This window comes from Salmo salar, chromosome 15 (genome assembly GCF_965601325.2).
Source record: "Salmo salar chromosome 15, fSalSal1, whole genome shotgun sequence".
Classification (NCBI taxonomy): Eukaryota; Metazoa; Chordata; class Actinopteri; order Salmoniformes; family Salmonidae; genus Salmo; species Salmo salar.
The window spans coordinates 22,622,501-22,649,318 of record NC_138305.1 but is presented as its reverse complement, the minus strand read 5'-3'; the positions used below and the strand labels follow the sequence as shown (position 1 = coordinate 22,649,318).

Sequence of the window (26,818 nt, the reverse complement as noted above, 5' to 3'; positions counted from 1 at the left end):
ACACAGCCTACATCGTTGTCCCCATATTAGCTAAAGTAACGTCCTAGTCAACATAGCTAATAGAACTAATGTGTTAGTAAAATCGTTATAGTCATGCAGTAACGTTACAGTGTATAGTCAGTAAGCAGTTACACCGGCGGGCCCCGGTGGCAATAAATTAATAAAACCAAAAGCTTACCTTGACTTGGAAGAGTTCCAGTGTTGTGTTGGATAGTCATAGCCAGTTAACTAACATAGCACTCCTCTGTTTGAGCCTGGTGTTTGAGTAACTAAACTAGCCAGTAACATTTTCTAGCGAAGTAAGTGAAACTGAAAGTGAAAAAAAAGTGACAATCTCTCTCTCTCTTGCTTGAAATTAATTTGTTGAAAACTGGTCAACTATTGTCTTTCTCTCTCTTTGAGTCAACTACTCATCACATGTTATGCACTGCAGTGCTAGCTAGCTGAAACGTATGCTTTCAGTACTAGATTAATTCTCTGATCCCTTGATTGGGTAGAAAACATGTCAGTTCATGCTGCAAGAGCTCTGATAGGTTGGAGGACGTCCTCCGGAAATTGTCATAATTACTGTGTAAGTCTGGGGATGGGGGTGAAAACCATGAGCCTCCTAGGTTTTGTATTGAAGTCAATGTACCCAGAGGAGGACGGAAGCTAGCTGTCCTCCAGCTACACCATGGTGCTACCCCTACAGAGTGCTGTTGAGGCTACTGTAGACCTTCATTGCAAAACAGTGTGTTTTAATCAATTATTTATTTACATGTGAATATATTTAGTATAGTTTTTTTAATGACAACTTTTTCAATGTTTTAAAATGTTTATTTTTATAAAATTCACTGAGGAGGATGGTTCTCCCATTCCTCCTCTGAGGAGCCTCCACCGGTGTAGTCAGCTTTTGATCTATAGAATATAATTATGACTCCGAGGCAGATACTGACAGACATAAATCCTGTTCTCCTTGGCGTTGATCCCTAACCAATACATTCATTAAAATTAACAATGACAAAGCTGCAGTTTCAATAGCATACAATGCAGTATGTGTGGATGGATGGATAGGGGAATTTGAATAGGTTATTATGTGGAATTTGTATAAGAATCTGGAAAAACAAGCATAGTTCAATTTCATTACTGCCTCGTAAAAATATAAAAACGCACACACGTGATTTTGCAGGCCATAAAGAGAGGCCTTCAGAAGAGAGATGACTGCATCCCGAATGGTACCATATTTCCTACATAGTGCACTACTTTAGACCAGGTCCCATAGGGGTTGATATATAGTATACTACTTTAGACCAGGGCCCATAGGGGTTGGTATATAGTATACTACTTTAGACCAGGACCCTTAGGGGTTGGTATATAGTATACTACTTAGACCAGGGCCCATAGGGGTTGGTATATAGTATACTACTTTAGACCAGGGCCCTTAGGGGTTGGTATATAGTATACTACTTTAGACCATGGCCCTTAGGGATTGGTATATAGTATACTACTTTAGACCAGGACCCTTAGGGGTTGATATATAGTATACTACTTTAGACCAGGACCCATAGGGGTTGGTATATAGTATACTACTTTAGACCAGGGCCCATAGGGGTTGGTATATAGTATACTACTTTAGACCAGGACCCTTAGGGGTTGATATATAGTATACTACTTTAGACCAGGACCCATAGGGGTTGGTATATAGTATACTACTTTAGACCAGGACCCATAGGGGTTGGTATATAGTATACTACTTTAGACCAGTACCCTTAGGGTTGGTATGTAGTATAGTACTTTAGACCAGGGCCCTTAGTGGTTGGTATATAGTATACTACTTAGACCAGGGCCCATAGGGTTGGTATATAGTATACTACTTTAGACCAGGGCCCCTAGGGGTTGGTATATAGTATACTACTTTAGACCAGGACCCTTAGGGGTTGGTATATAGTATACTACTTTAGACCAGGACCCATAGGGGTTGGTATGTACTACTTTAGACCAGGACCCATAGGGTTGGTATACAGTATACTACTTTAGACCAGGGCCCATAGGGATTGGTATATAGTATACTACTTTAGACCAGGACCCTTAGGGGTTGATATATAGTATACTACTTTAGACCAGGACCCATAGGGGTTGGTATATAGTATACAACTTTAGACCAGGGCCCATAGGGGTTGGTATATAGTATACAACTTTAGACCAGGGCCCATAGGGGTTGGTATATAGTATACTACTTTAGACCAGTACCCTTAGGGGTTGGTATGTAGTATAGTACTTTAGACCAGGGCCCTTAGTGGTTGATATATAGTATACTACTTTAGACCAGGGCCCATAGGGGTTGGTATATAGTATACTACTTTAGACCAGGGCCCCTAGGGGTTGGTATATAGTATACTACTTTAGACCAGGACCCTTAGGGGTTGGTATATAGTATACTACTTTAGACCAGGACCCATAGGGGTTGGTATATAGTATACTACTTTAGACCAGGACCCATAGGGGTTGGTATACAGTATACTACTTTAGACCAGGGCCCATAGGGGTTGGTATATAGTATACTACTTTAGACCAGGACCCTTAGGGGTTGGTATATAGTATACTACTTTAGACCAGGGCCCTTAGGGGTTGGTATATAGTATACAACTTTAGACCAGGGCCCATAGGGGTTGGTATATAGTATACTACTTTAGACCAGGACCCTTAGGGGTTGGTATGTAGTATAGTACTTTAGACCAGGGCCCTTAGGGGTTGGTATATAGTATACTACTTTAGACCAGGGCCCATAGGGATTGGTATATAGTATACTACTTTAGACCAGGACCCTTAGGGGTTGATATATAGTATACTACTTTAGACCAGGACCCATCGGGGTTGGTATATAGTATACTACTTTAGACCAGGGCCCATAGGGGTTGGTATATAGTATACTACTTTAGACCAGGACCCTTAGGGGTTGGTATATAGTATACTACTTTAGACCAGGGCCAATAGGGGTTGGTATATAGTATACTACTTTAGACCAGGGCCCTTAGGGGTTGGTATATAGTATACTACTTTAGACCATGGCCCTTAGGGATTGGTATATAGTATACTACTTTAGACCAGGACCCTTAGGGGTTGATATATAGTATACTACTTTAGACCAGGACCCATAGGGGTTGGTATATAGTATACTACTTTAGACCAGGGCCCATAGGGGTTGGTATATAGTATACTACTTTAGACCAGGACCCTTAGGGGTTGGTATATAGTATACTACTTTAGACCAGGACCCATAGGGGTTGGTATATAGTATACTACTTTAGACCAGGAGCCATAGGGGTTGGTATATAGTATACTACTTTAGACCAGTACCCTTAGGGGTTGGTATGTAGTATAGTACTTTAGACCAGGGCCCTTAGTGGTTGGTATATAGTATACTACTTTAGACCAGGGCCCATAGGGGTTGGTATATAGTATACTACTTTAGACCAGGGCCCCTAGGGGTTGGTATATAGTATACTACTTTAGACCAGGACCCTTAGGGGTTGGTATATAGTATACTACTTTAGACCAGGACCCATAGGGGTTGGTATATAGTATACTACTTTAGACCAGGACCCATAGGGGTTGGTATACAGTATACTACTTTAGACCAGGACCCATAGGGGTTGGTATATAGTATACTACTTTAGACCAGGGCCCTTAGGGGTTGGTATATAGTATACAACTTTAGACCAGGGCCCATAGGGGTTGGTATATAGTATACTACTTTAGACCAGGACCCTTAGGGGTTGGTATGTAGTATAGTACTTTAGACCAGGGCCCTTAGGGGTTGGTATATAGTATACTACTTTAGACCAGGGCCCATAGGGATTGGTATATAGTATACTACTTTAGACCAGGACCCTTAGGGGTTGATATATAGTATACTACTTTAGACCAGGACCCATAGGGGTTGGTATATAGTATACAACTTTAGACCAGGGCCCATAGGGGTTGGTATATAGTATACTACTTTAGACCAGGACCCTTAGGGGTTGGTATGTAGTATAGTACTTTAGACCAGGGCCCTTAGGGGTTGGTATATAGTATACTACTTTAGACCAGGGCCCATAGGGATTGGTATATAGTATACTACTTTAGACCAGGACCCTTAGGGGTTGATATATAGTATACTACTTTAGACCAGGACCCATAGGGGTTGGTATATAGTATACTACTTTAGACCAGGGCCCATAGGGGTTGGTATATAGTATACTACTTTATACCAGGACCCTTAGGGGTTGGTATATAGTATAGTACTTTAGACCAGGGCCCATAGGGGTTGGTATATAGTATACTACTTTAGACCAGGGCCCTTAGGGGTTGGTATATAGTATACTACTTTAGACCATGGCCCTTAGGGATTGGTATATAGTATACTACTTTAGACCAGGACCCTTAGGAGTTGATATATAGTATACTACTTTAGACCAGGACCCATAGGGGTTGGTATATAGTATACTACTTTAGACCAGGGCCCATAGGGGTTGGTATATAGTATACTACTTTAGACCAGGACCCTTAGGGGTTGGTATATAGTATACTACTTTAGACCAGGACCCATAGGGGTTGGTATATAGTATACTACTTTAGACCAGGACCCTTAGGGGTTGGTATATAGTATACTACTTTAGACCAGGGCCCTTAGGGGTTGGTATATAGTATACTACTTTAGACCTGGGCCCTTAGGGGTTGGTATATAGTATACTATTTTAGACCAGGGCCCATAGGGGTTGGTATATAGTATACTACTTTAGACCAGGACCCTTAGGGTTTGGTATATAGTATACTACTTTAGACCAGGACCCTTATGGGTTAGTATATAGAGCACTATGTTTGACCAGATCCCTATGAATGGGGAATATGGTTATTTGGATGTAAACATGTCAACTCTTTGTACTCTATGTGAACTGTGTACTTCCGTTGGAGTATTATAGAAAAATTCACACATCTGATAAAGAGGTCCCTTTAGACACAATTACTGTGATACTTCAAATGAAAGACAGGTTCTGACTGATGATTCACTCACTATCTAAAATCAGCTGCACAGGCTTGACAACAGACAACAGTTAGAAAGCAAAACACAACGCTGTCTGCCTCCCAATAGGCTGTAAAACAGACTGTTTCTGAACAGATGAACACAAACACATCTTTGCAGCAGGAGAACGATAAGCTTGTTCAGCTCATATCAAATGAATGGTGCATTGAATGTCTACAACTGTAGACAGACTGAATCGTTCCAGAAGTAAATCGAATCATGTAAAACAGCCCCGGACCATTATTCCTCCTCCACCAAACTTTACAGTTGGCACTATGCATTGGGGTAGGTAGCGTTGTCCTGACATCCGCCTAACCCAGAAGCATGATTCATGACTCCAGAGAACGTGTTTCCACTGCTCCAGAGTCCAATGGTGGCGAGCTTTACACCACTACAACCAACGCTTGGCGTTGCGCATAGTGATCTTAGGCTTATGTGCGGCTGCTCGGCCATAGAAACCCATTTCATGAAGTGCCCAACAAACAGTTGTTGTGTGGACGTTGCTTCCTAGAGGCCGTTTGGAACAAGGCAGTGAGTGTTGCAACCGAAGACAGACCATTTTTTGCGAGCTACGCCCTTGAGCAGTCCGCGGTCCCGTTCTATGAGCTTGTATGGACTACCACTTTGCGGCTGAGCCGTTGTTGCTCCTAGACGTTTCCGCTTCACGATAACAGCACTTAGAGTTGACCAGATTAGCTCTAGCAGGGCAGAAATGTGACAAACTGACTTGTTGGAAAGGTGGCATTTTATGACAGTGACATGTGGAATGTCACTGAGCTCTTTGGTAAGGCCATTCTACTGCCAATGTTTGTCTATGGAGCATGTATGGCTGTGTGGTCGATTTTATACACCTGTCAGCAACAGGTGTGGCTGAAATAGCTAAATCCACAAATTTCAAATGGGTGTCCACATATTTTGGTATGTGCTGTACATATATACACAGTACCAGTTAAAAGTTTGGACACACCTACTCATTCAAGGGTTTTTCTTTATATTTACTATTTTCTACATTCTAGAATAATAGTGAAGATATCAAAACTATGAAATAACACATATGGTATCATGTAGTAACCAAAAAAGTGTTAAACAAATGAAAATGTATTTTATATTGGAGATTCTTAGAACTTGCCACCCTTTGCCTTGATGACATCTTTGCAAACTCTTGGTGTTCTCTCAACCAGCTTCACCTGGGATGCTTTTCCAACAGTGAAGGAGTGAAGGAGTTCCCACATATGCTGAGCACTTGTTGGCTGCTTTTCCTTCACTCTGCGGTCCAACTCATCCCAAACCATCTCAATTGGGTTGAGGTCGGGTGATTGTGGAGGCCAGGCCATCTAATGCAGCACTCCATCACTCTCCTTGGTCAAATACCCCTTACACAGCCTGTTTTGGGTCATTGTCCTGTTGAAAAACAAATGATTGTCCCACTAAGCGCAAACCAGATGAGATCGGGAATCGCTGCAGAATTCTGTGGTAGCCATGCTGGTTAAGTGTGCCTTGAATTCTAAATAAATCACAAAAAATGTCCCCAGCAAAGCACCCCCACATCTCCTCCTCCATGATTCACGGTGGGAACCATACATGTGGTGATCATCTGTTCACCTGCTCTGCATCTCACAAAGACACAGTGGTTGGTACCTTGTCACAACACAACTGATTGGCACAAACGCATTAGAAGGAAAGAAATTCCACAAATTAACTTTAACAAGGCACACCTGTTAATTGAAATGCATTCCAGGCATTCCAAGCAGCCAACAAGTGCTCAGCATATGTGGGAACTCCTTCAAGACTGTTGGAAAAGCATTCCAGGTGAAGCTGGTTGAGAGAATGCCTTGTTACCCCTCTGCGGGGTCACAAGGAACCGGATGCATCTGGGAAAGGGAAGAGAGCCTGTGACGCTACTTGGACGACATGGTTCCCGTTATGTCTGGCAAAAAACCAAACACTGCATTCTACAGTAAGAACCTCATAGCAACGGTCAGGCATGGTGGGGGTGGTGTGATGCTTTGCTACCTCATGTCTTAACATTGAAGGAACCATGAATTCTGCTCTATATCAGAGAATTCTATAGGAGAATGTCAGGCCATCTGTCCGTAGGGGCATCGGGTGTTGCATAACTTTGTTTATTAAAACAATTAGTATCCATTTTTTTGTGTTATTTGTTTACTCGGGTTCCCTTTATCTAGGTTTTGGTTGAAAATCTGATTACATTTAGTGAGAAAAATAGGCAAAAATAGAGAAAATCAGAAAGTGGGCAAATACTTTTTCACGGCACTGTAGAAGATTTGCTGGTGGGAATAATAACACTGTTATTGATTCTGGACTGTATAGCTGTGTCTCATTGGAAGGCCTGTACATGCATTCAGCTGCTCTGCTAATCAATTAAGTTTGAATGGGAGATTGAATGTGAGATGGGAAAAAGCATTCTGCTTTGGCTGTAACAAAACATCCCTGAAATGTCTCTGTGATGTTGTGAGGAAGCCAGATTAAAAAGGCTTTTCAAAGCACAGCCGATGCTCGGTCGGTGGGTCTGAATCTCATATAAAAGAGAGACTTGTGACATTACGTTAAGGAGGTGAGTTGTAATTTAATTGTGTGGTGGAGAGGGGGACAGATGAGGCTATTTTGGGATGGAGGTGGAGGTTGAATTCCAGACGTCCTCTCCTCTCCTCTCCTCTCCTCTCCTCTCCTCTCCTCTCCTCTCCTCTCCTCTCCTCTCCTCTCCTCACCTCTCCTCTCCTCTCCTCTCCTCTCCTCTCCTCTCCTCTCCTCTCCTCTCCTCTCCTCTCCTCTCCTCTCCTCTCCTCTCCTCTCCTCTCCTCTCCTCTCCTCTCCTCTCCTCTCCCCTCCCCTCCCCTCCCCTCCCCTCTCCTTCTCATCTTCAAATGAAATGATGGGCAGAAAGACAAATTAAAGTCAATTTTTCATCGAATCAGATGGGTTATTCATGATTATTTCAGTGGCAAAGTGGGCAAACTTAGGCAGGAAATGCAAACAACGAACTGTGAGCAATTGTATTCATGCATAAAAAAATATAAAAAATGAAAGAAAAGCATTGCAAGTTTAAATTTTGTAAAGTTAGTGTGGGAGAGGTGTAAAAATATTTTTTATCAATCAATAATAAATAAATAATAATAAATAAAGCTGGATGCAGTCTATCACAGTGCCATCCGTTTTGTCACCAAAGCCCTATTTACTACCCACCACTGCGACCTGTACGCTCTCGTTGGCTGGCCTTCGCTTCATAATCGTCGCCAAACACATTGGCTCCAGGTCATCTACAAGACCCTGCTAGGTAAAGTCCCCCCTTATCTCTGCTCACTGGTCACCATAGCAGCACCCACCTGTAGCACGCGCTCCAGCAGGTATATCTCTCTGGTCACCCCTAAAGCCAACTCCTCCTTTGGTCGTCTCTCCTTCCAGTTCTCTGCTGCCAATGACTGGAACGAACTACAAAAATCTCTGAAACTGGAAACACTTATCTCCCTCACTAGCTTTAAGCACCAGCTATCAGAGCAGCTCCCAGATCACTGCACCTGTACATAGCCCATCTATAATTTAGCCCAAACTACTACCTCTTCCCCTACTGTATTTATTTATTTTATTTATTATTTTGCTCCTTTGCACCCCATTATTTATATTTTAACTTTGAACTTTCTTCAAATTACAAATCTACCATTCCAGTGTTTTACTTGCTATACTTTATTTACTTTGCCACCATGGCCTTTTTGCCTTTACCTCCCTTATCTCACATCATTTGCTCACATTGTATATAGTCTTATTTTTGTCTACTGTATCATTGATTGTATGTTGTTTTACTCCATGTATAACTCTGTGTTTTTGTATGTTATCGAACTGCTTTGCTTTATCTTGGCCAGGTCGCAATTGTAAATGAGAACTTGTTCTCAACTTGCCTACCTGGTTAAATAAAGGTGAAATAAAATAAAAAAATAAAAAAATAATGACAAACCTCCTGGCATTGACAACTTAGATGGAAAGCTACTGAGGATGGTAATTGACTCTATAGTCACTCCCTTCTATCATATTTTTTTGTATCTGTCCTCAGGCCTGGAGGGAAGCCAAAGTAATTCCGCTATCCATGAGTGGTAAAGTAGCCTTTACTGGTTCTAACAGCAGACCTATAAGCTTGCTGCCAGCTCTTAGCAAACTGTTTGAAAAAATAGCTTGAGAAAATATAATGCTATTTCTCTGTAAACAAATGAACAACAGACTTTCAGCATGCTTATAGAGAAGGGCACTCAACATGTACTGCACTGACACAAATGACTGATGATTGGTTGAAAGAAATGGATAATAATCAGATTGTGGGAGCTGTACTGTTAGATTTCAGTGCAGCCTTTGATATTATTGACCATAACCTGTTGTTGAGGAAACGTATGTGTTGTGACTTTTCAACCTCTGCCATATCGTGGATTCAGAGCTATCTATCTAATAGAACTCAAAGGGTTTTCTTTAATGGAAGCTTCTTTAATGTCAAACATGTAAAGTGTGGTGTACCGCAGGGCAGCTCTCTAGGCCCTCTACTCTTTTCTATTTTTACCAATGACCTGCCACTGGCATTAAACAAAGCATGTGTGTCCATGTACGTATGCTGATGATTCAACCATATACGCATCGGCAACCACAGCTAATGAAGTCACTGAAACCCTTAACAAAGAGTTGCAGTCTGTTTTGGAATGGGTGGCAAGTAATAAACTGGTCCTGAACATCTCTAAAACTAAGAGCATTGTATTTGGTACAAATCATTCCTTAAGCTCTAGACCTCAGTTGAATCTGGTAATGAATGGTGTGGCTGTTGAACAAGTTGAGGAGACTAAATTACTTGGCGTTACCTTAGATTGTAAACTGTCATGGTCAAAACATATAGATTAAATGGTTGTAAAGAAGAGGAGAGGTCTGGCCGTAATAAAGAGATGCTCTGCTTTTTTGACACCACACTCCAAAAAGCAAGTTCTGCAGGCTCTAGTTTTGTCTAATCTTGATTATTGTCCAGTCGTGTGGTCCAGTGCTGCAAGGAAAGACCTAGTTAAGCTGCAGCTGGCCCAGAACAGAGCGGCACGTTTTACTCTTAATTGTAATCAGAGCGCTGATATAAATACTATGCATGCCAGTCTCTCTTGGCTAAGAGTTTAGGAGAGACTGACTGCATCACTTCTTGTTTTTATAAGAAACATGAATATGTTGACATGGTTTGCATAGTCAACTTACACACAGCTCTGACACACACACTTGTCCCATCAGGGGTCTTTTCACAGTCCCTAAATCAGAACAAATTCAAAAAAGCGTACAGTATTATATAGAGCCCTAATTGCATGGAACTTCCTTCCATCTCATATTGCTCAAATATACAGCAAACCTGGTTTCAAAAAACAGATAAAGCAACACCTTGCGGCACAATGCCTCTCCCCTATTTGACCTAGATAGTTTGTGTGTATGCATTGATATGTAGGCTACGTGTGGCTTTTTAAAAATGTATGTAGTTCTGTCCTTGAGCTGTTCTTGTCTATTGATGTTCTGTATTATGTCATTCTGTATTGTGTTTCGTGTTTTGTGTGGACCCCAGGAAGAGTAGCTGCTCCTCTCCTCTCCTCTCCTCTCCTCTCCTCTCCTCTCCTCTCCTCTCCTCTCCTCTCCTCTCCTCTCCTCTCCTCTCCTCTCCTCTCCTCTCCTCTCCTCTCCTCTCCTCTCCTCTCCTCTCCTCTCCTCTCCTCTCCTCTCCTCTCCTCTCCTCTCCTCTCCTCTCCTCTCCTCTCTCTGAGCTATAACTGCAGAATGGCATCACTCAGGTTCCAGAAAGAGTACTCTGGCCACAGGACTGACTGGAACACTAAGCAGGAGATACCAAGATAATGCAACTGTAATTCTGAGATAACAACCACCATTAATCTTCCTGAGGTCAGGGAGTTAACACTGTTAGCGATTTTGCTAATAGATATAGTATGTTCTTTACCGTAGCCTTAAAGGAGTGTGCCTGAAGTGCTTCATCCTCTCATTTTCAGTAAGTTTCAGGAGTTCAACAGTTCAAGACGTGTGGGGTTGAGAGGTAAAGCATTATCGTGTGTGCTTGAGAGGGAAAGCATTATTGTGTGTGGTTGCGAGGTAAAGCATTATCATGTGTGGTTGAGAGGGAAAGCATTATCATGCATGGTTGAGAGGTAAAGCATTATTGTGTGTTGTTGATATGAAAAACATTATCGTGTGTGGTTGAGATGTAATCTTGGACACCCAGCACATCTGTCCACAAGTGAAATAGTGAAAGAGCTTGACATAGACATTGAGAAATTAATAGATGAGTCTCCTTCAGCTCTTTCACTTCTGTTGACCCTGCTAGCCTATCTATTGTTGATCCTGCTAGCCTTTCTCTTGTGGATTATGCTAGCCTTTCTATTGTTGATCCTGCTAGCCTTTCTATTGTTGATCCTGCTAGCCTTTCTCTTGTTGATTATGCTAGCCTTTCTATTGTTGATCCTGCTAGCCTTTCTATTGTTGATCCTGCTAGCCTTTCTCTTGTTGATTATGCTAGCCTTTCTATTGTTGATCCTGCTAGCCTTTCTATTGTTGATCCTGCTAGCCTTTCTTTTGTTGATTATGCTAGCCTTTCTATTGTTGATCCTGCTAGCCTTTCTATTGTTTATCCTGCTAGCCTTTCTATTGTTGATCCTGCTAGCCTTTCTTTTGTTGATCCTGCTAGCCTTTCTATTGTTGATCCTGCTAGCCTTTCTCTTGTTGATTATGCTAGCCTTTCTATTGTTGATCCTGCTAGCCTTTCTATTGTTTATCCTGCTAGCCTTTCTATTGTTGATCCTGCTAGCCTTTCTTTTGTTGATCCTGCTAGCCTTTCTATTGTTGATCCTGCTAGCCTTTCTCTTGTTGATTATGCTAGCCTTTCTATTGTTGATCCTGCTAGCCTTTCTATTGTTGATCCTGCTAGCCTTTCTTTTGTTGATTATGCTAGCCTTTCTATTGTTGATCCTGCTAGCCTTTCTATTGTTGATCCTGCTAGCCTTTCTATTGTTGATCCTGCTAGCCTTTCTTTTGTTGATTATGCTAGCCTTTCTATTGTTGATCCTGCTAGCCTTTCTCTTGTTGATTATGCTAGCCTTTCTATTGTTGATCATGCTAGTCTATCTATTGTTGATCCTGCTAGCCATATTGATGATTCACTGTACAGAACCTGATAGACTACCACACCATCACTACTTAAACCCCACACCATCACTACTTAAACCACACCATCACTACTTAAACCACACCATCACTACTTAAACCACACCATCACCAAATAAACCACACCATCACTACTTAAACCACACCATCACTACTTAAACCACACCATCACTACATAAACCACACCATCACTACTTAAACCACACCATCACTACTTAAACCACACCATCACTACTTAAACCACACCATCACTACATAAACCACACCATCACCAATTAAACCACACCATCACTTTAATCATGAAATAAAGCATGCCACCAAAACGCAACACCTTGGTTTAGGAATTACCATGATTGGCTATAGAGTAGTTCTCTTTCACGTTCATTCCACCATGTCCATCTGTGCTGACTGAGAGTACAGACAGCTATTGAAGCCTCAGTCGATTGGTCACGGCCCCACCGTTTTCAGACGCAGCCATCGGCGTAGCCCAGGACCCAATTTGAAGTGTTTTAGAGTGTGTGTCAGAATCCTGATTACCCATCCCGGGTTGAAATAGAGTTGCTTAATTTCACAGCAGCCTGCAGCAATGTGTGAAGAGAGAGAACGAGTGAGAGAGAGAGCGAGAGAGCGAGAGAGAGCGAGATGGAAACTATGAATTTCTTACATTGTTACCCCAGGAAATATTAGTTTTTATTACATACAGTCGGGAGGAACTATTGGATATAACAGCAACGTCAACTCACCAACATTACGACCAGGAATACAACTTTCCTGAAGCGGATCCTCTGTTTGGTCCACCACCCAGGACAATGGATCGGATCCCAGCCGGCGAACCAAAACAACGGTGCTGCAGAAGGGGCAGACGGAGCGGTCGACTGGTCAGGCTCCGTAGACGGGCACATCGCGCACCGTTCCCGAGCAAACTACTCGCCAATGTCCAGTCTCTTGACAACAAGGTAGACGAAATCCGAGCAAGGGTTGCCTTCCAGAGAGACATCAGAGATTGTAACGTTCTTTGTTTCATGGAAACATGGCTCACTCGGGATACGTCATCAGAGTCGGTACAGCCATCTGGTTTCTTCATGCATCGCGCTGACAGAAACAAAAATCTCTCTGGTAGGAAGAAGGGCGGGGGTGTATGCCTTATGATTAACGAGACATGGTGTGATCATAACTTAAAGGAACTCAAGTCCTTTTGTTCACCTGACCAAGAATTCCTTACAATCAAATGCCGACCGCATTATCTACCAAGAGAATTCTCTTTGATCATAATCAGTCGTGTATATCCCCCCCCAAGCAGACATATCGACAGCCCTGAAATAACTTCATTTGACTCTATGTAAACTGGAAACCACATATCCTGAGGCTGCATTTATTGTAGCTGGGAATTTTAACAAGGCTAATCTGAAAATAAGGCTCCCTAAATTTTATCAGCATATCGAATGCGCGACCCGGGCTGGCAAAATTCTGGATCATTGTTATTCTAACTTCCGCTACGCATATAAAGCCCTCCCCCGCCCTCCTTTCGGAAAATCTGACCACGACTCCATTTTGTTGCTCCCAGCCTATAGACAGAAACTAAAACAGGAAGCGCCCGTGCTCAGGTCTGTTCAACGCTGGTCAGACCAATTGGATTCCACGCTTCAAGATTGCTTCGATCACGTGGACTGGGATATGTTCTGCATAGCGTCGGACAATAACATTGATGAATACGCTGATTCGGTGAGCGAGTTTATTAGCAAGTGCATCGGTGATTTTGTACCTACAGCCTCTATTAAAACATTCCCCAACCAGAAACCGTGGATTGATGGCAGCATTCGTCCAAAACTGAAAGCGTGAACCACTGCTTTTAATCAGGGCAAGGTGACCGGAAACATGACCGAATACAAACAGTGTAGGTATTCCCTCCGCAAGGCAATCAAACAAGCTAAGCATCAGTATAGAGACAGAGTAGAGTCGCAATTCAACGGCTCAGACACAAGGGGTATTTAGCAGGGTCTACAGTCTATCACGGACTACAAAAGGAAAACCAGCTCTGTCGCGGACCACAATGTCTTGCTTCCAGACAAACGAAACAACTTCTTTGCTCTCTTTGAGGACAAAACAGTGCCACAGACACGGCCCGCTACCAAAACCTGCGGGCTCTCCTTCACTGCAGCCAACGTGAGTAAAACTTTAAACGTGTTAACCCTCGCAAGGCTGCCGGCCCAGACGGCATCCCCAGCTGCGTCCTCAGAGCATGCGCAGACCAGCTTGCTGGTGTGTTTATGGACATATTCAATCAATCCTTATCCCAGTCTGCTGTTCCCACATGCTTCAAGATGGCCACCATTGTTCCTGTTCCCAAGAAAGCGAAGGTAACTGAACTAAATGCATATCGCCCCGTAGCACTCACTTCCGTCATCATGAAGTGCTTTGAGAGACTAGTCAAGGACCATATCACCCCCACCCTACCTGACACCCTAGACCCACTCCAATTTGCTTACCGCCCCAATAGGTCCACAGAAAACGCAATCGCAATCACACTGCACACTGCTCTAACCCATCTGGACAAGAGGAATACCTATGTAAGAATGCTGTTAATCGACTACAGCTCAGCATTTAACACCATAGTACCCTCCAAACTCGTCATTAAGCTCGAGACCCTGGGTCACGTCCCCGACCTGTGCAACTGGGTCCTGGACTTCCTGACGGGCAGCCCCCAGGTGGTGAGGGTAGGTAACAACATCTCCACCCCACTGATCCTCAACACTGGGGCCCCACAAGGGTGCGTTCTCAGCCCTCTCCTGTACTCCTTATTCACCCATGACTGCGTGGCCATGCACGCCTCGAACTCAATTATCAAATTTGCAGACGACACTACAGTGGTAGGCTTCATTACCAACAACGACGAGACGGCCTACAGGGAGGAAAGTTTTAAGTTCCTCGGCGTACACATCACGGACAAACTGAAATGGTCCACCCACACAGACAGTGTGGTGAAGAAGGCGCAGCAGCGCCTCTTCAACCTCAGGAGGCTGAAGAAATTCGGCTTGTCACCAAAAACACTCACAAACCTTTACAGATGCACAATCGAGAGCATCCTGTCGGGCTGTATCACCGCCTGATACGGCAACTGCTCCGCCCATAACCATAAGGCTCTCCAGAGGGCAGTGAGGTCTGCACCACGCATCACCGGGGGCAAACTTCCTGCCCTCCAGGACACCTATACCACCCGATGTCACAGGAAGGCTAAAAATATCATCAAGGACAACAACCACCCAAGCCACTGCCTGTTCACCCCGCTATCATCCAGAAGGCGAGGTCATTACAGGTGCATCGAAGCGGGGACTGAGAGACTGAAAAACAGCTTCTATCTCAAGGCCATCAGACTGTTAAACAGCCATCACTAACATTGAGTGGCTGCTGCCAACATACCGACTCATCGCTAGCCACTTTAATAATGAAAAAATGTATGTAATAAATGTATCACTAGTCACTTTAAACAATGCCACTTTATATACTGTTTACATACCCTACATTACTCATCTCATATGTATATACTGTACTCTATACCATCTACTGCATCTTGCCATCTTGATGTAATAAATGTATCACTAGTCATTTTAAACAATGCCATTTTATATAATGTTTACATACCCTACATTACTCATCTCATATGTATATACTTTACTCTATACCATCTACTGCATCTTGCCATCTTGATGTAATGTATCACTAGTCACTTAAAACAATGCCACTTTATATAATGTTTACATACCCTACATTACTCATCTCATATGTATATACTGTACTCTTGTCAATGGTGGGTGTAGCTGATGCATGGAAGTCAGGCGCAGGAGAGCAGAGATGAGTGGACAAAGCACTTTACTGAGGCAATTATAGAACAGAACGCAACCGAGTCACAAAAACAAATGCCCAAAGAACAAGTGAGACAGCACAAAATACCACAAACAAAGTACAAAGTACCGGCTGCCACAAAGCACGGGTATAAAACAAAACCCGGCGCAGAACCAGCCGGAAGCGTGCCAACCTGACAATAAACAATACCCCACACAGACATAGAGGGAACAGAGGGCTAAATACACATAGTAATTATGAGGAGATGTAAACCAGGTGTGCAGGAAGACAAGACAAAACAAATGGAAATTGAAAGGTGGAGCGGCGATGGCTAGAAGACCGGTGTAGTCGACCGCCGAACGCCGCCCGAACAAGGAGAGGGACCGACTTCGGCGGAAGTCGTGACAACTCTATACCATCTACTGCATCTTGCCTATGTCGTTCGGCCATCGCTCATTCATATATTTTTATGTACATATTCTAATTGATTAATTTACACTTGTGTGTATAAGATAGTTGTTGTGAAATTGATTGGTTAGATTACTTGGTAGATATTACTGCATGGTCAGAACTAGAAGCACAATCATTTCGCTACACTCGTATTAACATCTGCTAACCATGTGTATGTGACAAATAAATTTGATTTTGATTTGATTTGAGAGAGATAGAGAGGGGGGGAGAGAGAGGTGTAGTGACAAAGAGATCGGGATAGAGAAAGAGAGATGGGAAGAAAGAGAGAGACGGAGAGAGAGAGACTCGGACTCTATCAATAATGCTGGGAGAATATAAACTGTGGTAGAGAGAGGGATAGAGACAGTGGGGGCCCCTGGGAGCGGTTTGGAGAGCAGTCCTGAAGGCTACAGGCACTTAACCAGCCTCTCCAGGCCCTACTGTAATATAGACCTGGGTTCAAATACTATTTGAAATCTTTCAAATACTTTAAGCCTTTGCTCTAGCCTGCCTGGTGTGCCAGATGGGTTGGGTTTGCAGTTTATTTTTTAAATTGTGTCAGCCAAGGTCAATCAAGCCCCACTAGAGAGAGGGAGAGAGAGAGAGAGAGAGAGAGAGAGAGAGAGAGAGAGAGAGAGAGAGAGAGAGAGAGAGAGAGAGAGAGAGAGAGAGAGAAAGAGAGCGAGAATGAGAATGAGAGAGAGAGAGAGAGAGAGAGAGAAAGAGAGAGAGAGAGAAAGAGAGAGAGAGAGAAAGAGAGAGAGAGAGAAAGAGAGAGAGAGAGAAAGAAAGAGTGAGAGAAAGAGAGCGAGAGTGAGAAAGAGAGAGAGAGAGAGAGAGAGAGAGAGAGAGAGAGAAGAGTGCAGGAAAAATAGCAGGGTAGTCCTCTGCAATAAGTGGGGCTTCCTGTCTTTTTTATGTCTGGAGGCAGAAAGCTACCTGAGGTGTGTGGGCCAGTGCGGCTTCCTGTCTTCTTTATGTCTGAAGGCAGAAAGCTTCCTGAGGTGTCTGGGCCATGTGGGATAGAACGTGACTGGTCTCAGGTAAAACACTTCTGCTCTGTTAATAATGTGTCAATAACAGTGTCCTACACACTGTTAAAGAGGCACTGGTAATTAACTGTAAATTACAATGATGTTAAAGAGGCACTGGTAATTACTGTAATTTACAATGATGTTAAAGAGGCACTGGTAATTACTGTAATTTACAATGATGTTAAAGAGGCACTGGTAATTACTGTAATTTACAATGATGCTAAAGAGGCCCTGGTAATTAACTGTAAATTACAATGATGTTAAAGAGGCACTGGTAATTAACTGACATTTACAATGATGTTAAAGAGGCACTGGTAATTAACTGTAATTTACAATGATGTTAAAGAGGCACTGGTAATTAACTGAAATTTACAATGATGTTAAAGAGGCACTGGTAATTAACTGTAAATTACAATGATGTTAAAGAGGCACTGGTAATTAACTGTAATTTACAATGATATTGCTATTCATTTGATTTGATTTGTATTATATTTACATTTACATTTACGTAATTTAGCAGACGCTCTTATCCAGAGCGACTTACAAGTTGGTGCATTCGCCTTATGATATCCAGTGGAACAACCACTTTACAATAGTACATCTATATATTTTTTACAAAAAATGTTTTTGGGGGGGGTTAGAAGGATTACTTTATCCTATCCCAGGTATTCCTTAAAGAGGTGGGGTTTCAGGTGTCTCCGGAAGGTGGTGATTGACTCCGCTGTCCTGGCGTCGTGAGGGAGCTTGTTCCACCATTGGGGTGCCAGAGCAGCGAACAGTTTTGACTGGGCTGAGCGGGAACCTCATTAAGAACCTAATTCGATCATTTAATTGAAAGTGCCAATCCCATAGCCCATATAAAGCTTCTGTGTGATGAAACTGAAGTGCAAGGCTTTAGGGTTAGTGTGACTGTACCTTGGAATGTTAGGTTGGAATGTTAGGGGTCAGGACACAGTTGTCAGGGTTACCTTGGTTGGAGGGTTAGTGTTAGGGGTCAAAGGTCAGGGTTACCTTGGTTGGAGGGTTAGTGTTGGGGTCAGGGTTACCTTGGTTGGAGGGTTAGTGTTGGGGGTCAAAGGTCAGGGTTACCTTGGTTGGAGGGTTAGTGTTGGGGTCAGGGTTACCTTGGTTGGAGGGTTAGTGTTGGGGGTCAAAGGTCAGGGTTACCTTGGTTGGAGGGTTAGTGTTGGGGTCAGGGTTACCTTGGTTGGAGGGTTAGTGTTGGGGGTCAGGGTTACCTTGGTTGGAGGGTTAGTGTTGGGGGTCAGGGTCACCTTGGTTGGAGGGTTAGTGTTGGGGGTCAAGGGTCAGGGATACCTTGGTTGGAGGGTTAGTGTTGGGGGTCAGGGTTACCTTAGTTGGAGGGTTAGTGTTGGGGGTCAAGGGTCAGGGATACCTTGGTTGGAGGGTTAGTGTTGGGGGTCAAGGGTCAGGGTTACCTTGGTTGGAGGGTTAGTGATAGGGGTCAAGGGTCAGGGTTACCTTGGTTGGAGGGTTAGTGTTGGGGGTCAAGGGTCAGGGTTACCTTGGTTGGAGGGTTAGTGTTAGGGGTTATGGTTACCTTGGTTGGAGGGTTAGTGTTGGGGGTCAAGGGTCAGGGTTACCTTGGTTGGAGGGTTAGTGTTAGGGGTTATGGTTACCTTGGTTGGAGGGTTAGTGTTGGGGGTCAGGGTTACCTTGGTTGGAGGGTTAGTGTTGGGGGTCAGGGTTACCTTGGTTGGAGGGTTAGTGTTGGGGGTCAGGGTTACCTTGGTTGGAGGGTTAGTGTTGGGGGTCAGGGTTACCTTGGTTGGAGGGTTAGTGTTGGGGTCAGGGTTACCTTGGTTGGAGGGTTAGTGTTGGGGGTCAGGGTTACCTTGGTTGGAGGGTTAGTGTTGGGGGTCAGGGTTACCTTGGTTGGAGGGTTAGTGTTGGGGGTCAGGGTTACCTTGGTTGGAGGGTTAGTGTTGGGGGTCAGGGTTACCTTGGTTGGAGGGTTAGTGTTGGGGGTCAGGCTTAACTTGGTTGGAGGGTTAGTGTTGGGGGTCAGGGTTACCTTGGTTGGAGGGTTAGTGTTGGGGGTCAGGGTTACCTTGGTTGGAGGGTTAGTGTTGGGGGTCAGGGTTACCTTGGTTGGAGGGTTAGTGTTGGGGGTCAGGGTTACCTTGGTTGGAGGGTTAATGTTGGGGTCAGGGTTAACTTGGTTGGAGGGTTAGTGTTGGGGGTCAGGGTTACCTTGTTTGGAGCTGTTGGAAGGGAAGCGATCAGACTTCTTGAGGGTTCTGAAGTGAACCCTCTTGCTGGCCTGACTCTCTCCGTACAGACCAATGGACTGGACCTGGATAATATAGTCTGTCTCCTGGTCCAGATCCCACAGAACACAGGTCCTGCTGGTGGTGTTCACCTCTCTGATGAAGCGCTGGGTGTGGCCCTCCTGCCTCTGAGATATAAAACAGAGATATAGGGTAGCAAGGTTTGAGTTGAGTTGGAAATGAACTCACTCCGCACATTCCTCCCTGTCTAATCCAACTGTCCTTCCTAACAAACTACCAACAATCCTCCCTGTTCTCTCTGTGTAACTCCCCATAGTCATCCCTGTTCTCTCTATCTAATTCCTCACTGTCCTCCCTGTCTAACTCCCCACAATGCTCTATATATAACTCCCCATATTACTCCCTGTTCTCCCAGTCTAACTCCCCACAGCCCTCTCTGCTCTCGGTGTCTAACTCCCCACAGTCCTCCCTGCTCTCTCAGTCTAACTCCCCACAATGCTCTATATATAACTCCACATATTACTCCCAGTTCTCCCTGTCTAACTCCCCCCAGTCCTCCCTGCTCTCTCTGTCTAACACCCCACAGTCCTCCCTGCTCTCTCTGTCTAACTCCCAACAGTCCTACCTGCTCTCTCTGTCTAACTCCCCACAGTCCTCCCTGCTCTCTCTGTCTAACTCCCCACAGTCCTCCTTGCCCTCTCTATCTAACTCCCCACAGTCCTCCCTGTCTAACTCCCCACATTCCTCCTTGTCCTCTCTATCTAACACCCCACAGTCCTCTCTGCTCTCTCTGTCTAACTCCCCACAGTCCTCCCTGCTCTCTCTGTCTAACTCCCCACAGTCCTCCCTGCTCTCCCTGTCTAACTTCCCACAGTCGTCCCTGCTCTCTCTGTCTAACTCCCCACAGTCCTCCCCACAGTCCTCCCTGTCTAACTCCCCACAGTCCTGCCTGTTCTCCCTGTCTAACTCCCCACAGTCCTCCCTGTTCTCCCTGTCTAACCCCTCACAGTCCCCCCTACTCTCCCTGTCTAACTCCCCACAGTCCTCCCTGTTCTCCCTGTCTAACTCCCACAGTCCTCCATGCTCTCTCTGTCTAACTCCCCACAGTCCTCCCTGTTCTCCCTGTCTAACTCCCCACAGTCCTCCCTACTCTCCCTGTCTAACTCCCCACAGTCCTCCCTGTTCTCCCTGTCTAACTCCCCACAGTCCTCCCTGTTCTCCCTGTCTAACCCCTCACAGTCCCCCCCTACTCTCCCTGTCTAACTCCCACAGTCCTCCCTGCTCTCTCTGTCTAACTCCCCACAGTCCTCCCTACACTCTCTGTCTAACATCCCACAGTCCTCTCTATTTAACTCCCCACAATCCTCTCTATATAACTCCCCACAGTCCTACCTGTTCTCCAAATGTAACTCACCACAGTCCTCCCTGTTCTCCCAGTCTAACTCCCCACAGTCCTCCCTGTCTAACCCCGCATTCTTCCCTATCTTACTCCCCACAGTCCTTTCTATATAACTCCTCAAAATCCTCCCTGTTCTCCCAATCAAACTCCTCACAGTCCTCCCTGTTCTCCCAGTCTAACTCCCACAGTCCTCTCTGATCTCCCTGTCTAACTCCCCACGGTCCTTCTCCCTGATCTCCCTGTCTAACTCCCCACAGTCCTCCCTGCTCTCTCTGTCTAACTCCCCACAGTCCTCCCTACTCTCCCTGTCTAACTCCCCACAGTCCTCCCTGTTCTCCCTGTCTAACTCCCCACAGTCCTCCCTGTTCTCCCTGTCTAACTCTCCACAGTCCTCCCTGCTCTCTCTGTCTAACTCCCCACAGTCCTCCCTGTTCTCCCTGTCTAACTCCTCACAGTCCTCCCTACTCTCCCTGTCTAACTCCCCACAGTCCTCCCTGTTCTCCCTGTCTAACTCCCCACAGTCCTCCCTGCTCTCTCTGTCTAACTTCCCACAGTCCTCCCTGCTCTCTCTGTCTAACATCCCACAGTCCTCTCTATTTAACTCCCCACAATCCTCTTTATATAACTCCCCACAGTCCTCCCTGTTCTCCAAATGTAACTCCCCACAGTCCTCCCTGTTCTCCCAGTCTAACTCCCCACAGTCGTCCCTGTCTAACCCCGCATTCTTCCCTATCTTACTCCCCACAGTCCTTTCTATATAACTCCCCAAAATCCTCCCTGTTCTCCCAATCTAACTCCTCACAGTCCTCCCTGTTCTCCCAGTCTAACTCCCACATTCCTCCCTGCTCTCTCTGTCTAACTCCCCACAGTCCTCCCTACTCTCCCTGTCTAACTCCCCACAGTCCTCCCTGTTCTCCCTGTCTAACTCCCCACAGTCCTACCTGTTCTCCCTATCTAACTCTCCACAGTCCTCCCTGCTCTCTCAGTCTAACTCCCCACAGTCCTCCCTGTTCTCCCTGTCTAACTCCCCACAGTCCTCCCTGCTCTCCCTGTCTAACTCCCCACAGTCCTCCCTGCTCTCTCTGTCTAACATTCCACAGTCCTCTCTATTTAACTCCCCACTATCCTCTCTATATAACTCCCCACAGTCCTCCCTGTTCTCCAAATGTAACTCCCCACAGTCCTCCCTGTTCTCCCAGTCTAACTCCCACAGTCCTCTCTGATCTCCCTGTCTAACTCCCCACGGTCCTCCTCCCTGTTCTCCCTGTCTAACTCCCCACGGTCCTCCTCACTGCTCTCCCTGTCTAACTCCCCTAAGTCCTCCCTGCTCTCTCTGTCTAACTCCCCACAGTCCTCCCTTCTCTCTATATCTAACTCCCCACAGTCCTCCCTGTTCTCCCTGTCTAACTCCCACAGTCCTCCATGCTCTCTCTGTCTAACTCCCCACAGTCCTCCCTACTCTCTATATCTAACTCCCCACAGTCCTCCCTGTTCTCCCTGTCTAACTCCCCACAGTCCTCCCTGTTCTCCCTGTCTAACCCCTCACAGTCCCCCCTACTCTCCCTGTCTAACTCCCCACAGTCCTCCCTGTTCTCCCTGTCTAACTCCCACAGTCCTCCCTGCTCTCTCTGTCTAACTCCCCACAGTCCTCCCTACACTCTCTGTCTAACATCCCACAGTCCTCTCTATTTAACTCCCCACAATCCTCTCTATATAACTCCCCACAGTCCTACCTGTTCTCCAAATGTAACTCACCACAGTCCTCCCTGTTCTCCCAGTCTAACTCCCCACAGTCCTCCCTGTCTAACCCCGCATTCTTCCCTATCTTACTCCCCACAGTCCTTTCTATATAACTCCTCAAAATCCTCCCTGTTCTCCCAATCAAACTCCTCACAGTCCTCCCTGTTCTCCCAGTCTAACTCCCACAGTCCTCTCTGATCTCCCTGTCTAACTCCCCACGGTCCTTCTCCCTGATCTCCCTGTCTAACTCCCCACAGTCCTCCCTGCTCTCTCTGTCTAACTCCCCACAGTCCTCCCTACTCTCCCTGTCTAACTCCCCACAGTCCTCCCTGTTCTCCCTGTCCAACTCCCCACAGTCCTCCCTGTTCTCCCTGTCTAACTCTCCACAGTCCTCCCTGCTCTCTCTGTCTAACTCCCCACAGTCCTCCCTGTCTAACTCCTCACAGTCCTCCCTACTCTCCCTGTCTAACTCCCCACAGTCCTCCCTGTTCTCCCTGTCTAACTCCCCACAGTCCTCCCTGCTCTCTCTGTCTAACTTCCCACAGTCCTCCCTGCTCTCTCTGTCTAACATCCCACAGTCCTCTCTATTTAACTCCCCACAATCCTCTTTATATAACTCCCCACAGTCCTCCCTGTTCTCCCAGTCTAACTCCCCACAGTCCTCCCTGTCTAACCCCGTATTCTTCCCTATCTTACTCACCACAGTCCTTTCTATATAACTCCCCAAAATCCTCCCTGTTCTCCCAATCTAACTCCTCACAGTCATCCCTGTTCTTACAGTCTAACTCCCACAGTCCTCTCTGATCTCCCTGTCTAACTCCCCACGGTCCTCCTCCCTGATCTCCCTTTCTAACTCCCCACAGTCCTCCCTGTTCTCTCTGTCTAACTCCCCACAGTCCTCCCTGTTCTCCTTGTCTAACTCTCCATAGTCCTCCCTGCTCTCTCTGTCTAACTCCCCACAGTCCTCCCTGTTCTCCCTGTCTAACTCCTCACAGTCCTCCTTACTCTCCCTGTCTAACTCCTCACAGTCCTCCCTACTCTCCCTGTCTAACTCCCCACAGTCCTCCCTGTTCTCCCTGTCTAACTTCCCACAGTCCTCCCTACTCTCCCTGTCTAACTCCCCACAGTCCTCCCTGTTCTCCCTGTCTAACTCCCCACAGTCCTCCCTGTTCTCCCTGTCTAACTCCTCACAGTCCTCCCTACTCTCCGTCTAACTCCCCACAGTCCTCCCTGTTCTCCCTGTCTAACTCCCCACAGTCCTCCCTGCTCTCTCTGTCTAACATCCCACAGTCCTCTCTATTTAACTCCCCACAATCCTCTCTATATAACTCCCCACAGTCCTCCCTGTTCTCCAAATGTAACTCCCCACAGTCCTCCCTGTTCTCACAGTCTAACTCCCCACAGTCGTCCCTGTCTAACCCCGCATTCTTCCCTATCTTACTCCCCGCAGTCCTTTCTATATAACTCCCCAAAATCCTCCCTGTTCTCCCAATCTAACTCCTCACAGTCCTCCCTGCTCTCTCAGTCTAACTCCCCACAGTCCTCCCTGTTCTCCCTATCTTACTCCCCACAGTCCTCCCTGTTCTCCCTGTCTAACTCCTCACCGTCCTACCTGTTCTCCCTGTCTAACTCTCCACAGTCCTCCCTGCTCTCTCAGTCTAACTCCCCACAGTCCTCCCTGTTCTCCCTGTCTAACTCCCCACAGTCCTCCCTACTCTCCCTGTCTAACTCCCCACAGTCCTCCCTGTTCTCCCTGTCTAACTCCCCTCAGTCCTCCCTGCTCTCCCTATCTACCTCCACACAGTCCTCCCTGCTCTCCCTGTCTAACTCCCCACTGTCCCTCTCCCTGCTCTCCCTGTCTAACTCCCCACGGTCCTCCTCCCTGTTCTCCCTGTCTAACTCCCCACGGTCCTCCTCCCTGTTCTCCCTGTCTAACTCCCCACGGTCCTCCTCCCTGTTCTCCCTGTCTAACTCCCCACAGTCCTGAGCCTGTTGCCGTCCTGTACCTTTGCTCCACCTCTGGATGACCGACCTCTGCCTGACCTGACCCTGAGCCTGCTGCCCTGTATCTTGACCTCTACTGTGGATTATCGACCCCTGCCTGCCTTGACCTGTCGTTTGCCTGCCCCTGTTGTTACAATAAATATTGTTACTTTACACAGTCTGCACTTGGGTCTTACCTTGATTCCTCTGATAGTAAGAGTTTTACACATGAAGAGACAAAGTTGTAACCAAAACCACATGTATCAAATGTTTCAAACTCTGTCATTTAGAGTCCCCACTCTAAATCATTCACTGGAAGTCTATTAAACCTGTTTAGGATAGGGGGCAGTATTGACACGGCTGGATAAAAAACGTACCCGATTTAATCTGGTTACCACTCCTACCCAGTAACTAGAATATGCATATACTTATTACATATGGATAGAAAACACCCTAAAGTTTCTAAAACTGTTTGAATGGTGTCTGTGAGTATAACAGAACTCATTTGGCAGGCAAAAACCTGACAAGGTTTCAGGCAGGAAGTGGCCTGTCTGACAAGGTGTCGTTCTTCTTGTCTCTGTTTATTGAAGAGTGAGGATCTTAGCTGTCCCGTGACACTTCCTACGGCTGCCATAGGGTCTCAGAAGGCGGCAAAAAGCTGAATCGTGGCTTTGCAGGCTCTGGCTGAAACAAAGTAGCGCGTTTGGGTAGTGGCTGGTTACAGTACTGTGAGACTCAGGCGCGTGCCCGCGTCGCCCGAAAGCTTTGTTTACTTTCCTCAGTTTAGCTAAATGGACATTCCCGGTCGGAATATTATCGCTTTTTTTACGAGAAAAATTGCATAAAAATGGATTTTAAACAGCGGTTGACATGCCTCGAAGTACGGTAATGGAATATTTAGATTTTTTTTGTCACGAATTGCGCCATGCGCGCGACCCTGATTTACCATTTCAGATAGTGTCTGGGACGCACGAACAAAACGCCGCTATTCGGATATAACGATGGATTATTTTGGACCAAACCAACATTTGTTATTGAAGTAGCAGTCCTGGGAGTGCATTCTGACGAAGACAACAAAAGGTAATCAAACTTTTATAATAGTAAATATGATTATGGTGAGTGCTAAACTTGCCGGGTGTCTAAATAGCAAGCCCGTGATGCCTGGGCTATGTACTTAGAATATTGCAAAATGTGCTTTCACCAAAAAGCTATTTTAAAATCGGACATATCGAGTGCATAGAGGAGGTCTGTATCTATAATTCTTAAAATAATTGTTATGCTTTTTGTGAACGTTTATCGTGAGTAATTTAGTAAAATGTTAGCGAATTCCTCCGGAAGTTTGCGGGGGGTATGCTAGTTCTGAACGTCACATGCTAATGTAAAAAGCTGGTTTTTGATATGAATATGAACTTGATTGAACAAAACATGCATGTATTGTATAACATAAATTCCTAGGTGTGTCATCTGATGAAGATCATCAAAGGTTAGTACTGCATTTAGCTGTCTTCTGGGTTTATGTGACATTATATGCTAGCTTGAAAAATGGGTGTCTGATTATTTCTGGTTTGGTACTCTGCTGACATAATCTAATGTTTTGCTTTCGTTGTAAAGCCTTTTTGAAATCGGACAGTGTGGTTAGATTAACGAGAGTCTTGTCTTTAAATAGCTGTAAAATAGTCATATGTTTGAGAAATTGAAGTAATAGGATTTTTAAGGTTTTGAAAATCGCGCCACAGGCTTCAAGTGGCTGTTACGTAGGTGGGACGAATTCGTCCCGCCTAGCCCGTAGAGGTTAAATCTAAACAGGCAGGAGGCTGTGTAATTCTCCTACAGTATGCACAGGTAATATGTTTAAACATCAGTATGCACAGGTAGTATGTTTAAACAT

General features: G+C 45.4%; 1 protein-coding gene across 1 annotated transcript in view; it reads right to left on the bottom strand.

The window, feature by feature from the left end:
- The window catches only part of LOC106571019 (fibronectin type III domain-containing protein 4-like), a 99,394-nt gene that overhangs the window by 22,696 nt on the left and 49,880 nt on the right, over window positions 1–26,818 (bottom strand). The window contains exon 3 of the mRNA XM_082961951.1: window positions 19,771–19,975. Coding sequence (XP_082818077.1) covers window positions 19,771–19,975 — 205 coding nt within the window. The remainder of the gene's footprint in view (window positions 1–19,770; window positions 19,976–26,818) is intronic.